General features: G+C 35.9%; 1 protein-coding gene across 1 annotated transcript; it reads left to right on the forward strand.

Annotated features, from left to right (window-relative positions):
- Positions 1-11,428, forward strand: LOC138329813 (uncharacterized). Its single transcript, XM_069277107.1, has 2 exons — positions 1-1,050; positions 11,312-11,428. Exons 1-2 carry the CDS (start codon positions 1-3, stop codon positions 11,426-11,428), a joined length of 1,167 nt encoding a protein of 388 aa, XP_069133208.1.
- Positions 11,429-17,614: the final 6,186 nt, after the last annotated feature.

Here is a 17,614-nt window from a genome sequence, read left to right on the forward strand (position 1 = left end):
ATGAGGAATTTAGTAAGCCGACCGACTGTATTGAGTAGTGCAATCGTAGGGAATATTGTGGGAACATGCGATCTACATACTTGTCCAAGTGGGAAGAAATGTGTTCAAAGGTCAAACGGTTCGCCTATCTGTTTAACATCAGAGTGTCCAGATCCACCAAGTATAACATCGGCTACCGTCACATCTGCAACAAGAACGGTGAATATCAATGTTTCGTATTCATGCTTGGATGGTTCTGCCGGCAATGGTAACCGCAGTACAACATGTAAACCGGACGGGACATGGACATCGGCAACTTTGTCTTGTCCGTCTCTTACCAAAACCACACACGCTAGCTCTGCACAAGGAGTTACAGAGACAAGCACAGTCTCAACATTTGCATCAACTTCAATTACAAACGGAATTTCTACAAGCACAACGCTTGTTACAACAATATCTGATTCAACTACACAGGCGATTACAACAACGCAGTCGATTACAACAACAGGATACGAAGAGACAACACCAATAGAATCTGACACTTCTGCAGTTTCAGACGGACAGCAAACAACCACTCCTTCCAAAACATCTATTTTTTCGGACACGAGTTCTACACGTGTCACTTCCGCTGATCGAGTATCACGTTCCACTTTCGGAGCGACAACTACTAAAGAGCCCGGATGTAAGGATTCGTACACAGATATATCATCAGGCTCAGTATCGATGTGTTATAAAGTGTACAATGACGTCACAGATACGTATGACGGGGCAAAAACCAGATGTGTAGCTGACGGAGCGGAATTAATGTATGTACGGACAAGTGATAGGGCAAGCGTTTTAAAAACACAGAACGGGGACAACCAATTAAAAAATAAACCTTATTTTATCGACGGAAGTGATGCCGTCGTTGAAGGAGTTTGGAAACACAGCGACGGCTCCGACGTGATAGTGGCCTTATTTAAGAAATCCCCAACTACCGACAATTCCAAGAATTGTTTAGCAATAAAGAATGATGGACAGTTTTTTGATGAGGATTGTTCCAATTCTAACTCTTTTATTTGTGAGATATTGGTAAGTTAGATTGTGTTGTAGAAAAGAGGGGCAGTCTGCTCAGCAGATATGTTTTACACAAATACAGCATTGAAATACTTTAAAAGTTATAGTTTTCGTTACTTTTCGCTTATTTCAATATCAAGAACTCTACTCAAATCTATTTACACACTTACATAGAAATAAGTGCAAATCTTGACAAACGACTGATTCTATAAGACTGTTAACCACTTTACTTCGCGTCGACATTTTTTTTAACTTATTCGACCAAGGGGTCTGACTTGTCAATCGTTCACTTACATATACGTTTATGCAATTATTAGTGAAACTCGCGTTCGGGGCCTTTTCAGAAGATTACTCGAAAACTTGTTTCTCGCGAAAAGTGGGTTACAGAAGATGGACATCACGAAAATTATCATTCGCAAAGAGAATGAAAACAGACTTTGAGAAAATATTCACAGTATTCACAGTACCGTTTCCGTTTAACTTGTTTTGGTTGAAAACATGTTAAAAGACCTTTTCACCTCCATATGTGTATGACTACACACTGTATGTAGGAAAATCATATCAGTTGTCAAGGTGATCAATAACAGCTCTTTGATTTTCTCAAATATCTGTTTACCTCATGATATATTTCTGTTTACATTTTTGTTTCCAACAAATTGTTCAGACCCTGCTTACATTACATACTGAAGATTATCTTTGTGATCATAAACATTGTTATAACGAACATTTGTGAGTAATGTTTTTGTCGTTTGTATTTATTCTAGAACATTTTTTTAGACTTTTCGTATATAACCATTATGCCATAGTAGTATAACTCATGAACATAATTTGATTTATTAAAAATATGTGTACCATGTATATATATTTTGAATTAAGAAAGAAGATTCTTTCTGAAACAAAATAGAATTGTGTAATTCAATCACTTCGTGTTATCAGAGTAAACTCACCCCTGAAATTTCAGAATGGACTAATCTAGTCTTTGATTTTGAAGAGTCATAATGTGTTTTCAGGGGTGAAAGACCTTTTCATACACAATCACTACTCGAACATATGTTTTGGATTTCCTTAATTGTAAGTTGGTCCTTAGTGATTTGAGCAGTCGACATACCGTTAAACAAAAATATTGTACTTTATAGTGTGTTCAAATATAAAACCTAATCGTTCATCCAAGTCAAGTTCCAATGTCTGATTTGATGTGAGTATAGAAAAGTAAATGTTAATTCTAAATTATTCCAATAAAGGAATCATTTAAAAAGGATAGATAGGTACTTAGTATTCGAATAGAGTTAAACTAGTTAGGATATTTTGAGCAGGGATATTTTCGAATATGAGTATGAATTATTGTTTAATAATAGTAATAAAAAATCATAGCATATTGTCATTTGTTAGGGAGTATTATTATTCTGTAAAGTATTAGTTGAACTTGAAAATCTATAACTCGAAGACAATGTTTAACTTTTCCACCCCTGAAAACACATTTAGACTCTTCAAAATCAAAGACTAGATTAGTCCATTTTGAAATTTCAGTGATGATTTTACTCTGATAACTCGAAGTGATTGAGTTAACGTGGAATGACCATATACGACCAACAGATTTTATTAGATGTTTTCACAACAATCCTTTTATTGCTTTACCTGAAATCAATAAAATGTGTTTTGTTCTTACTCCAGGATTGATCCCACTTCATCTTGTTGATAAAGTAAAACAGTATTACCGCGCCTAAAAGACCATATTCTCGTATGATATCCTTTAATTGGTTCATTAGATTGTCTATATAACTCTACAGTGTTTGTAACTTCTCTTGACGTCGTTAACTGCTATTTTAGTTCAGATATTATCAAAGCAACCAAAATTGTAATGATTAATCGATTACAACGTTGTATAAACTGTCACTTCGATTTTGTTCACAGTATTCGAAATATTATATCTCCGAGCTTAAATCATAAGATGTATAGATATATTTGAGCCAAACCAACAAGTATAGATATACATGTACATATATTATAGGAGTTGCTAGGGGATCAGCTTGCCAATCAATATTGTTGCCCTCACACAGGACGGATTTCACTAAACATACGACAACTTAAAGATGCTCCATCGCAGACGATTAAGTATTTTTCATCAGGCCCAAAACTTACTTTATACCATTACCACCATTGAAAAGTTTGAGTTTCTAATTTTACTTTAAGTTAAAAATATGAAATTTAATTAATTGCATCCCGAAAAAATTCCGTGGCACTATATCCTATATGGAATGAAGTACTGATTGCGCATGCACCAAAGGCAACATGAATTATTTTTATAGTATTATTTATACACGATTAAACACCAATTATTGTTCAAATGATCATTATCATTTTTGATGGAGCATCTTTAATGCTTTAGAATTCTACATTTTGTTCTTTCCTGGTATGGGTTTGTTTTAAAAACTAACATTTATACCTGTTCCTTTTTCTCTACATTGCAATTATTATCACATTATTTTCCATAAACTTATTTGATTGTTACTGATGTGATGTGAGTTGTTGTGATTGGACACAGTTAACTCATCGACTATTTTACGTGCACTGTAAAAACATACAATTAATAATGGGACTAAATCATGTACCACGTGATGCCAGATAACTTTATTTTTTGTAATCTTCCCGCTGAAATAACGTTAGCGCATTCTATTGACGTCATTCCATCACCAATAGAAACAGTAGTCCCAACAGTGATAACAGATATCACGTGGTACGTGAATGAGTCCCATTCCAATGATGTTTTTTGTATAGATTGTGTGATTATATTAATTGTATGCTAACAATACATCATTTATTTGTGTAATAAAATCCATTTTCATCAGAAATGACCAGGTTTTCATTTCCGTTTATATATTTACACTGGAACCGAAAACACACGATAAAAAAGTTCATTTAATATTCATATAGCGTCAACATAGTGACGTCACTGATCAGTATGTTTTAAAAGATACAATTGGTTTCTTATGTTAAATCTGAAAATTATCTTTATATCAATATCCTTGATATTAAAGCACATAGTATATCTAATGTTAATGTATCATGTTACACCTACTCGGATTTTTTATTGGTTGATTATGCTTAACGCACTGTAAAATATTTTATCATTTAAAGACACTCACTAGTATATAAGAAGCTGCTGTGGTGGGCGCTTGTTTGTTTTAGGATACTGTAGTATGTCCGTGTTGTTTCCTCTTGCAATTTTAATGTAGTACTTTCTTACTTCGTTGAAATATACTGTAAATTAGCTATATGTACGTAAAGATAATGTGCGTCGAATAGCGAGGACAAAAAGGGGTAGATCGCCTGATTATCAGTTTATAGCATACTACCAAGCCAAGTGTGCTTCAGACTGATTGCTCTATCGGCAAGGGATTCAGGAGACACAACACGAACGTACAGCAGTCTCCCAAAACACGCCACACACATAGTCGTAATTATCTTGTTAAAGAAATAGCCATAGTAGACCCAGGGTCAAAATCAGAACCCTTCAGATTAGCATTCACAACACACAACGACTAAAATCATCGAGCATGAAGAAAATGAACTTTTTAAACCAATTGAAATTTCATTCTTATTCGGAGTTTATGGAGAAGATAATGAACATAGAATTTTTATTTGAACTTTTGAGGAATGTTTGAAAAAAAAAATCTGTGACGAATCGGGTAATGAACTAACAAATAGACATTAACTGTTTACTGGTTACTTGACGCCACTATTGTATACGTGATTATTGTGTATGCTAAATGACTTTCACAGCGCATAAATTATCTTTACGTGACATCTATTAACGGTAACAGAACCACGACCAAAGCAATGCCATTTGTTCATTAGCGATTGTCACATAACAACAAAGCAAAGCTTTTGCATCAATAATCACTTGTCTTTTCATGTTCAACTCAATTCGTATGTGAGATTATAAAGCTTTTTATTCAAATTATAAAGTACATTCGTTAAAATATGTTTGAAGTCGAAAGTATTAATCTAGAGTTAAGATGATTAAGTTCACGGAATCATAATTTGAATTTATGTTTTAAATTACACTTAATCAAATTGTACTCCTGTACTATGTTTGCAGAATGCCATTGAGTGCAAGCAAAAATTAAGTATATAATTTGTTCAAATCTCATTGTCGAATTTATTTATTATCTAAAAGTAAATGTATTTGAAGGGGGCAACAGGTGTTGGTCGAGATTGAGAGTCTATGCATTTACATCATTTTCACAAGTCTAGAATAATCTGAATAAAATCATCTGTTCGTGGCGTGTTCGTAGAACTACGAAAACGAAGCTATCAACAGATGATTTTAATCAAATTGGTTCTAATAGAGATATTTCGTGGGGGTATGATTATTAAAGGGCTTTAATATTCATTGTCATTCATGTATTGGTTGCATACACTTCAGTGAGATAGCACTATGAAATGGGCACGACTACAAAGAAACGCCACATAAAATATTGCTCTCCCACACACCCTCTCCCAACACATACAAACAAGATATGGTCCTTAAATGGCATTAGGTGATGAGCAACATAGAAACAAATCAAACTATCATGCACGGATCAGTTTCAAATCATCCATGTATTAAGCGCTTCTAAAATGCAAACTGAAGCTTACTTATCTCGTTCTTCTATGTCTTGGCTATGATACTTAAATCCAATGCGTTGTTTATGCTATGTTGTGCCAGCTAACTGAATATGTTGGATGCTTATCCGATTTGGTCATTCAAGGTTTTTTCCATTTGTGCAATCATCTATTCTCGGGTAACCTCATGCATTATCTAGGCATTATTTACGTCTATGAAAAAAAAGTTCGTCCGGTTTTGTTGTTGTTTTTATTTATTTTTCTTTGTCTAAGATTTCATAAATCAAAATGATATTGAGAATAATGTTCATAATGCAATTTGACTAACTCAATACGGTACGAATTAGGCATTAATTTCTGTGTTTTTACGAACGTTTACAATAAAACAAATTGATGTGGTGCATTGATATATTAGCTAATAGTTTAATTTGGCCAATGACTCTGTATTATTTAAAATTTCTCACGTACAAGTCTTTCAGTCTATGAAAAATTGTCTTCAAACTTCTAATAAAAAGAAATGAGTGTAAAATATGAAATAAAATTATTACCTTATGATAAGCAAACCAAACTGTTATGGGTATTATTCTTTTTTCGTTAAGTGTTTTCAGCATGGAATGTTAAAGGTTGTCTCCTAGTCTTATCATCTTTTCAATCATGGTCAGCTGAATAAATGTTATACGCCTCACCGTAATGACGCTGTGTCCAATTATCAGTTAATATCTAGAAATGCGATGGTGACGCAAATACAAAAGCGTCAAGAGTATACCCTTGGAAACGCGTTGATATCACTCTTATAATATATCATATAATATATATTATATGATATAATCCTTACCCACACGCACTGTGTAAGTCGATAAAGGTCAGCATGGCCACTACTTAATATAAGCCATATTATATGTGATTTGATTGAAATGGAATATGTTTGTCGAAAAATATAAGGATGTATGTAGACGTATGATACAGATTTTGGAAAGAATATTGGATTTAAGTAATGTAGAATAAAATCGTTACAATTACTAACTTTATATTAATATTCTGATATTAATGTTGATTAGATATTGTATTTAGTCTCAAAAATTGATTATACATTTTGTATTATTTTTTTCATATCACGATAAAATAGTGACATAAATGCTTGATTTAACAAAATAAAAATACATGAATGTTTAATGTCGATTTCATCGATATCCACTTCGATAGCGTCGTTTTTGTGACATTCTTTGATTTTTTCTATTGAGGTATGAAAGGACAAAATCGGCCAATTAGGTTGTCGGATATAGTGTAAAAGTAATGAACAATTAATATTTGTATCAATCCAACCAGAAGCACGATGCTGAAAGAACCATAGGTTTTGGAATAGCACGGCATCGTATCAAAATTATAATCATTCAAGTTTGACTTCATGTTACAAAATAAAGTTATATTTAGATCATGATGAAGCCTATGAAATATTTTCCTGAATAATCAACTTATTCATCAATACTATTTATTAGTATTCAAACATTGACTTTTTTGCTTTTCATTCATCGAATTATGACAGAAGAAAAACAAATTTCAAAAAAGCATGTTTTGCTATATTCCAAGAAAATACATTGTGAACAACAACACAATTAGATATGATACTACACTACATATTGGTACGCAGTGAGATATTCCGTTTTAGCACATAGATTTTTCACCACCTGGGTATGGAAATAGTTACGAAAGCCGATTGGTGTAAATGAAATGTGAAAAAAAGCATAGCGCGAGTATATAATCAGTTTAGGAAAAATTCAATCTACACACAAATGACGGAATTGTTTAAAGAAAAGTTAATGAAAAAAAGGAAAATACAATATACGCTCTGTAATCCCTCCGGTTTATTTCGCGGAGTACGGTGAGTAAACCTATACCAGATTTCAATTTAATACTGACACCAACATTGATTTTGTGGAGATGAATAACAACATCAATAAATCTACTTCTTCAATTTGATGACGAATATTTTACAAGTCTGCATCGACAGAAACAAAAGGTGAAATTCTTAAGAATTCTTCGGTAACGATCAATAATGACAATGTCTGGCAAGTTCATTACGAAATGAAAATAAAACTGATTTTGTCTCCAAATCAATTTGATAAAGGTAATCATGTACGTCGGTAGACAATGGAATCTAACGGTGATTTTCAGAAACAATCGTTAAATTGACATTCACTTCACAATTAGTGAGAGTGTTTTTTAGTACAGAGGCACTGATTGGTTCATTAAGTGATTGATTAATTGATTGACCGAGTAACTGATTGAATGGGCGATATTAAACGGCCTTGTCTTTAGAGTAGGCCAAACGAATATGACTTGAGGAAGCGCTTTCAATATAATACATAATAGAAAGAGTCGTTGAAGTTGATTTTGTTCTATGTCTGTTTACATTAAGGGTCTTTAAGGACGACTGGTGTAAGATATGAAGGAAAGCTGAAGAACCCGGGGGAATTATCCACTCTACGGTCAATACTTTGTTTGTTTGATTATTTTAACGTCCTATTAACAGCCAGGGTTATGTAAGGACGGCCTCCCATGTATGCAGTGTGTATACGTAGCGTGTGTGAAGTGCGAGGTGCGTGTTTTGGGAGAAGCCCTTTTTATAGTCCTATATTACAGAACTCAAAGCCTTCCACACAGGGGCGAACGCTAAACTTAAGGCCAAAAGTGAGGCGGTGTCAAGGGCGGCATTAGGAAAGATAAAATCAGTTAGAGAAAAGATTAAATTCTAAATTTAGTCGCCTTTTACGATCATGCAATAGGGGCCGCAGGTACAATTCAAACGCCCTACCTGCAGGGACAACCTTCAATACTTGGCAACTGCCACACTTGTATTTCGAACTCGTAACCTAGATTATGTGAAAAGCTATTGATAATATACGAAAATCTTAAGCATTTGTCCATCTTTGGCGATAACAAGCGTTTAAAAGAAACCATACTCTAACTTGATATAATATAATCTATATAAATATTAAAATTAAAATGAAACTCATCAAAAAGAAAATTCATTATATACATCACAACATGTTGTTTGTAGAGGCTGTTAATTACGTTTTATACAAAGGAATGGATGTCTTTCGCGTATTAAAGTATGAGTCATTCTCGGGTAAATATACTCAATAATCTGGCTTATGAATAAGATTGACCTCCTTTGGACGGATGTGGCTAAACTACTTTTTTTGTAAAATCTTGAATTGTCCTCAAAAGAGATAGAGAAAATAAATTGAAAATATATGCATACATGTATACATATTGAAACGAACTGCTTCCTCGTCTCTACTTGAGGGTTTTTCACTCAAGTCTAAAATACTGGGTTGTGATCACAGATCATCTGATTAGCCAATTATTGGAAAGAATAACTCAACGCCTCAATACAAGTTCATACATATAATTCTGGTTCTGCAGATACAGAGTCACAATGTGTAATCATACTCTCTATCACTCTAACAACTGTACAATTAGAGTTTATGCCAGAATATAGAAGTTATAAATGGTAGCGAGTACAAATGTACAATTATCTAAGTTGATAGTTAAACTCCCTGTTATAATATATGACTTGTCTTTTTATAAAGAAACAACAAAGTGATAACTAAGATGCAATAGCAACAATCGCGACAACAGAATAAAGATAATAGTTACTCAGTAGATTTAGTTAGTAGTTTATAGACATTGATCAATATGCATCAATTTCACTATTACAAGATTTCAACCCAAATATCTTGTAATAGATAGTATACAAGAGAACTCTAGCCTCTTGTATTAACACATGTAATTATCTACAATTATTTATGGAAATTGAGCAATGCATCAATTTCCCTATTACAAGATTCACAATTCCAAACATCTTGCAATAGAAATACTCAAGGCTTTTAAACCACTGTGTTTGTAATAAATACAACTATTTATAGAAATTGATCAAGTAACAATCAATTTCCCTATTACAAGATTAACTATATCTTGTAATAGAAATACAAGAGTACACTAGACTCTTGTATTATCCTATACAAATATTATAGAATTTAAGAATAGTTTATAGAAATTGATCAAGTAATAATCAATTTCACTATTACAAGATTAACTATATCTTGCATTAGAAATACAAGAGTACACTAGACTCTTGTATTATCCTAAGTACAAACTATTTATGGGAATTGATCAAGTCATCAATTCCTCTATTACAAGATTAGGCTCTAAATATCTTGTAATAATCTATTATAAGTTATGCCAACTTTCCTATAATCGATATAAGGGAGATAACTCCTGTAGGCCTAGCTACTAATGAACCAAAATGGCGCAAGAATACGTATCCGATGCCGGGAGGAGACGTTAAAAATCACAGTAATCGCTCCGCCTTATATACCCCTCGGGCGTCCACATTTCCTTATATGGAAAAAGTGGAGGCAATGTGGAGGCAAAGTGGAGGCCCTCCAGACTGTTTACAACAATAGCAGTCGTACATTGCCGACGTCACAATATAGTGCCAAAAATGAAAGCACAAAGAAAATGTTATACATAGCGTAAACCAACTGTTTATTGACTGAAAAATGTTCTGTGAATACACAAAATATAGTTACAAATATCTGATTCCGTTTCCGAGCCGTATTTAAAAATGTACAAAAAACCAACCGGAACGTCAGCGTCAACAGTTTCACCGTGAAAGCAGTACAACTGCTTGGACCGAATATGTCTTGAAATCGACCGTTGTACGCCACAAGTACGTATTAAACACATACATTTTGATGAATAGTATTGTTATTGTCTTAACGATCAATGAATTAAACCATAAGATTGATCATGGAGCTTACATAGACAAAATACCTAATTCAAATTCTGACCGCCTGCTTAGTCACGATCCAATATGGCGGCTATCGTTGCCAATGACACACTACTTGCCAACAAACTATTTCACATACAATCTATTATCACATACATTTACCATCTGATAGCATGGTCAGTTAGATAAAAACATTGCCATTTGCCATGTACTGCTAATAATATACAATTCAACCGTTATTACACGTTTATTCCATGTAAACACACCAGGGGTACAGTTCAGTAACATAAACACACAACAGCTGATCGTGAGTCAGCTGATCTCAAATGAACATTCGTTACATTACCCCCAACTTTCAAAACGTTGACGTCCTCGTCAACTAAGTATTAACGCTATAAATAACGAATGTGAATTTATCAAATTCAAAAACACTTCCTGATACTGAGCAACCATTAAACCTTCAGGACTCAATAATTAATCTTATACATAAACGTAGATTACAATAATGTTTCCTTCTGTCATTTCTGACCCAAACATACACATACAGCTAACGTGAACTCGTATAGCTCTATCCGAGGATTAATACATCCTTCTACTTAATAAGACAAAGAACTTCAACTTCACCCCAACAATAAAGGTAAGTTGTCACATGTCCAGTTCTTGCCGACTTTTAAAACCACAATATCATAAACATAGTACAAGCATTGTCAAACAATCCTTATTTTACCACGGTTTGAACTTACCAATACCTCCAATGAATTTAATCTTAACAGTTGCATTATATTTCTCTATTTTTCCATTTAACTTTATATTATATAGAACGTTATCCCTATCCAAACTGTAAGATTTTAACTAAAAATGTCTTCTTTCTTCAAGCTCCTCGAGTTCGTCCACATCCTACGCATGGTTGTCGAGATCCTCTTCCGATCCATCCAAGGTGGCTCGCCATGGACTCGGGCTGATAGTCACGGTTCATCTATCTGGCCGGGATAGCTTCGCCAGAACAAGGATCCAGGATATGTAAAACTAAGGATATGTGTAGCCAAGAGTTTCAACCAGTCTCTACCTCGTGCACAAGGCAACTGCCCCAGACAGTAATGAAGCTGGAATCAACCCACATAGGTCATTCCTCATACCAACTAAATAAAATTATCTTCGTCGTCACATGACCAAATAAGAAAGACACCCACCCATCTGGGTTAACATCGGTTCCTCTAACGTGTCCCGGTCGGACACGGACTCACTAATAGACATACACTATTTTTCTCTCTCTCAGACAGCAATAGTCGTTTGATCTTTTTAACTGGGCTACACTATGAATTTCTATCAACCATATACTCAGGACATATAACAAAACTTCCCAGAATCCTTCTCATTTGTCTGTCGTAAGACAAGAATCATCTTATGTCCTGAGATATTATGTTTGTTTACTAAAATATCAATTCCGAGCTGTATTAAACTCAATATGACTGGATTCATGTTGTTCGCGTTATTCTTCTCAAGCTCTTTATGACAACCTTTAATTCACTCATCTGCTTTACCAACATTACTTTTATGTTGCAGCCGTTTCCGGCATTTGTTCCTCTTGTGTCCTGGTATGCCACAAAAGAAACATAATCTTGTCGACTTCGTTCCTTCCTGAAGTGACCTTAGAGTAGCTGGGGTCCCATGGATCTGCAATTCATCTATTCTCTCTGCTATTTTCTCTACGATTCTATCGATGGAATATTCGTCTTCTTCCTGAATGTGACGGATGCTGCATGTTGCTCGTTTTCGTCTCCCAACCCTGAATGTTTCAAGGGATAGTGCAATCCGCACAGCATCTTCGATGGTCTGCACATTGCTTGAATGTACAGACCATTCCATCTCGGTGTCATTCAGGGCATCTATAAAGCAGTCAATGCTTATCTGTTGTCTAGTCTCTTGGTTTGCAGATGGGTATCCTAGTCTGACTAGTCTTCTAATCTCATGTGCCAGCTCAGGAAGCGGTTGATCTTTCTTCCTTAATTTTCCTTTTAATTGTGTCTTGTACATGGCTGACATATTTTCAGGCTGAAATCTTGCTGTCAAGGCTGCGACTAAACTGCTGTAATCCTTGCGTTTTGTAACTTCCAAGTCACTTAAGACACCTTGAGCAGCACCTCTTAAAGCAATTGCCAATTCCAAGGCTTTGCTTTTGTCGTCCCAACTATTCATTTCAGAGAGAAGTTCAAATTGAACCAAATAGTCTTCCCAATTGTCTTTACCATCATAAGAGGCCGGTTTCCTATACTTCTTACTGGTCATTACGTCAAGCTCACTGTGAGATTGGTTACGTACAACATTTCTGCTGGGCAAAATGGGATCCGGATCAACCGGTGAATCCCGAATAACAGCACTGTCATGCGCGCGACACCCAGCCCCGCAACCATCAGCAATCCGCCCGTGTGGACACCTGCCAACACAATGGATCTCACTAAGAATTAGTCCTATATCTTGATCCGAGGTGAATAACCGGACAGAAGGATCGGCTTCTCGATATGAAGAAAGTCGATTAGCCCTCTGCATTCCCTCACGGATTTCAGAGCGTCGATCACCAGATTCTTCACCTTCACCGGTGCTTGATGACCGAACCCTCACAGAAGCTGTCGTAGCATCTAGCATTTCTTCTAATGCATGTATGCGTCCACGAAGATTTCCAATTTCCCTCGCCAATGCATCTTCCTGCATGTGTGATCCTGTTGATCTCTGCATGTTGTCCAACATAGAATCCACAGAAGGTAACCTTAATTGTACGTCACCAGCAGTAGGTGAACTGCATCTGTATTGCGTCCGTGGGAACTGTGTCTTCCCGGCATCGGATGTGGCCATTGGTTCATCTCCCTCAAGGCCTTGTCCCCTGAGCTCATCTTCGTTCGAATGAATGTCAGTACTGGCCATAGTGATTGGTCAAGTAAACTTCTTTAACTGGCTAATATTTGGTATCCCACCGCTGCCACCAATGAAACGAACTGCTTCCTCGTCTCTACTTGAGGGTTTTACACTCAAGTCTAAAATACTGGGTTGTGATCACAGATCATCTGATTAGCCAATTATTGGAAAGAATAACTCAACGCCTCAATACAAGTTCATACATATAATTCTGGTTCTGCAGATACAGAGTCACAATGTGTAATCATACTCTCTATCACTCTAACAACTGTACAATTAGAGATTATGCCAGAATATAGAAGTTATAAATGGTAGCGAGTACAAATGTACAATTATCTAAGTTGATAGTTAAACTCCCTGTTATAATATATGACTTGTCTTTTTATAAAGAAACAACAAAGTGATAACTAAGATGCAATAGCAACAATCGCGACAACAGAATAAAGATAATAGTTACTCAGTAGATTTAGTTAGTAGTTTATAGACATTGATCAATATGCATCAATTTCACTATTACAAGATTTCAACCCAAATATCTTGTAATAGATAGTATACAAGAGAACTCTAGCCTCTTGTATTAACACATGTAATTATCTACAATTATTTATGGAAATTGAGCAATGCATCAATTTCCCTATTACAAGATTCACAATTCCAAACATCTTGCAATAGAAATACTCAAGGCTTTTAAACCACTGTGTTTGTAATAAATACAACTATTTATAGAAATTGATCAAGTAACAATCAATTTCCCTATTACAAGATTAACTATATCTTGTAATAGAAATACAAGAGTACACTAGACTCTTGTATTATCCTATACAAATATTATAGAATTTAAGAATAGTTTATAGAAATTGATCAAGTAATAATCAATTTCACTATTACAAGATTAACTATATCTTGCATTAGAAATACAAGAGTACACTAGACTCTTGTATTATCCTAAGTACAAACTATTTATGGGAATTGATCAAGTCATCAATTCCTCTATTACAAGATTAGGCTCTAAATATCTTGTAATAATTCCCTATAGTTATGCCAACTTTCCTATAATCGATATAAGGGAGATAACTCCTGTAGGCCTAGCTACTAATGAACCAAAATGGCGCAAGAATACGTATCCGATGCCGGGAGGAGACGTTAAAAATCACAGTAATCGCTCCGCCTTATATACCCCTCGGGCGTCCACATTTCCTTATATGGAAAAAGTGGAGGCAATGTGGAGGCAAAGTGGAGGCCCTCCAGACTGTTTACAACAATAGCAGTCGTACATTGCCGACGTCACAATATAGTGCCAAAAATGAAAGCACAAAGAAAATGTTATACATAGCGTAAACCAACTGTTTATTGACTGAAAAATGTTCTGTGAATACACAAAATATAGTTACAAATATCTGATTCCGTTTCCGAGCCGTATTTAAAAATGTACAAAAAACCAGCCGGAACGTCAGCGTCAACAGTTTCACCGTGAAAGCAGTACAACTGCTTGGACCGAATATGTCTTGAAATCGACCGTTGTACGCCACAAGTACGTATTAAACACATACATTTTGATGAATAGTATTGTTATTGTCTTAACGATCAATGAATTAAACCATAAGATTGATCATGGAGCTTACATAGACAAAATACCTAATTCAAATTCTGACCGCCTGCTTAGTCACGATCCAATATGGCGGCTATCGTAGCCAATGACACACTACTTGCCAACAAACTATTTCACATACAATCTAATATCACATACATTTACCATCTGATAGCATGGTCAGTTAGATAAAAACATTGCCATTTGCCATGTACTGCTAATAATATACAATTCAACCGTTATTACACGTTTATTCCATGTAAACACACCAGGGGTACAGTTCAGTAACATAAACACACAACAGCTGATCGTGAGTCAGCTGATCTCAAATGAACATTCGTTACATTACCCCCAACTTTCAAAACATTGACGTCCTCGTCAACTAAGTATTAACGCTATAAATAACGAATGTGAATTATCAAATTCAAAAACACTTCCTGATACTGAGCAACCATTAAACCTTCAGGACTCAATAATTAATCTTATACATAAACGTAGATTACAATAATGTTTCCTTCTGTCATTTCTGACCCAAACATACACATACAGCTAACGTGAACTCGTATAGCTCTATCCGAGGATTAATACCATCCTCCTACTTAATAAGACAAAGAACTTCAACTTCACCCCAACAATAAAGGTAAGTTGTCACATGTCCAGTTCTTGCCGACTTTTAAAACCACAATATCATAAACATAGTACAAGCATTGTCAAACAATCCTTATTTTACCACGGTTTGAACTTACCAATACCTCCAATGAATTTAATCTTAACAGTTGCATTATATTTCTCTATTTTTCCATTTAACTTTATATTATATAGAACGTTATCCCTATCCAAACTGTAAGATTTTAACTAAAAATGTCTTCTTTCTTCAAGCTCCTCGAGTTCGTCCACATCCTACGCATGGTTGTCGTGATCCTCTTCCGATCCATCCAAGGTGGCTCGCCATGGACTCGGGCTGATAGTCTCGGTTCATCTATCTGGCCGGGATAGCTTCGCCAGAACAAGGATCCAGGATATGTAAAACTAAGGATATGTGTAGCCAAGAGTTTCAACCAGTCTCTACCTCGTGCACAAGGCAACTGTCCCAGACAGTAATGAAGCTGGAATCAACCCACATAGGTCATTCCTCATACCAACTAAATAAAATTATCTTCGTCGTCACATGACCAAATAAGAAAGACACCCACCCATCTGGGTTAACATCGGTTCCTCTAACGTGTCCCGGTCGGACACGGACTCACTAATAGACATACACTATTTTTCTCTCTCTCAGACAGCAATAGTCGTTTGATCTCTTTAACTGGGCTACACTATGAATTTCTATCAACCATATACTCAGGACATATAACAAAACTTCCCAGAATCCTTCTCATTTGTCTGTCGTAAGACAAGAATCATCTTATGTCCTGAGATATTATGTTTGTTTACTAAAATATCAATTCCGAGCTGTATTAAACTCAATATGACTGGATTCATGTTGTTCGCGTTATTCTTCTCAAGCTCTTTATGACAACCTTTAATTCACTCATCTGCTTTACCAACATTACTTTTATGTTGCAGCCGTTTCCGGCATTTGTTCCTCTTGTGTCCTGGTATGCCACAAAAGAAACATAATCTTGTCGACTTCGTTCCTTCCTGAAGTGACCTTAGAGTAGCTGGGGTCCCATGGATCTGCAATTCATCTATTCTCTCTGCTATTTTCTCTACGATTCTATCGATGGAATATTCGTCTTCTTCCTGAATGTGACGGATGCTGCATGTTGCTCGTTTTCGTCTCCCAACCCTGAATGTTTCAAGGGATAGTGCAATCCGCACAGCATCTTCGATGGTCTGCACATTGCTTGAATGTACAGACCATTCCATCTCGGGTCATTCAGGGCATCTATAAAGCAGTCAATGCTTATCTGTTGTCTAGTCTCTTGGTTTGCAGATGGGTATCCTAGTCTGACTAGTCTTCTAATCTCATGTGCCAGCTCAGGAAGCGGTTGATCTTTCTTCCTTAATTTTCCTTTTAATTGTGTCTTGTACATGGCTGACATATTTTCAGGCTGAAATCTTGCTGTCAAGGCTGCGACTAAACTGCTGTAATCCTTGCGTTTTGTAACTTCCAAGTCACTTAAGACACCTTGAGCAGCACCTCTTAAAGCAATTGCCAATTCCAAGGCTTTGCTTTTGTCGTCCCAACTAATTTATTTCAGAGAGAAGTTCAAATTGAACCAAATAGTCTTCCCAATTGTCTTTACCATCATAAGAGGCCGGTTTCCTATACTTCTTACTGGTCATTACGTCAAGCTCACTGTGAGATTGGTTACGTACAACATTTCTGCTGGGCAAAATGGGATCCGGATCAACCGGTGAATCCCGAATAACAGCACTGTCATGCGCGCGACACCCAGCCCCGCAACCATCAGCAATCCGCCCGTGTGGACACCTGCCAACACAATGGATCTCACTAAGAATTAGTCCTATATCTTGATCCGAGGTGAATAACCGGACAGAAGGATCGGCTTCTCGATATGAAGAAAGTCGATTAGCCCTCTGCATTCCCTCACGGATTTCAGAGCGTCGATCACCAGATTCTTCACCTTCACCGGTGCTTGATGACCGAACCCTCACAGAAGCTGTCGTAGCATCTAGCATTTCTTCTAATGCATGTATGCGTCCACGAAGATTTC

Source organism: Argopecten irradians, chromosome 8 (genome assembly GCF_041381155.1).
Source record: "Argopecten irradians isolate NY chromosome 8, Ai_NY, whole genome shotgun sequence".
In the NCBI taxonomy this organism is placed as follows: Eukaryota; Metazoa; Mollusca; class Bivalvia; order Pectinida; family Pectinidae; genus Argopecten; species Argopecten irradians.

Bases quoted from the DNA above. Each gene is read 5' to 3' on its own strand.
- LOC138329813 (XM_069277107.1), top strand. From the start codon at position 1: ATGAGGAATTTAGTAAGCCGACCGACTGTATTGAGTAGTGCAATCGTA. The intron at 1,051-11,311 runs GTAAGTTAGATT...TCTTTCTTCAAG, and splicing joins CTTTTATTTGTGAGATATTG to CTCCTCGAGTTCGTCCACAT.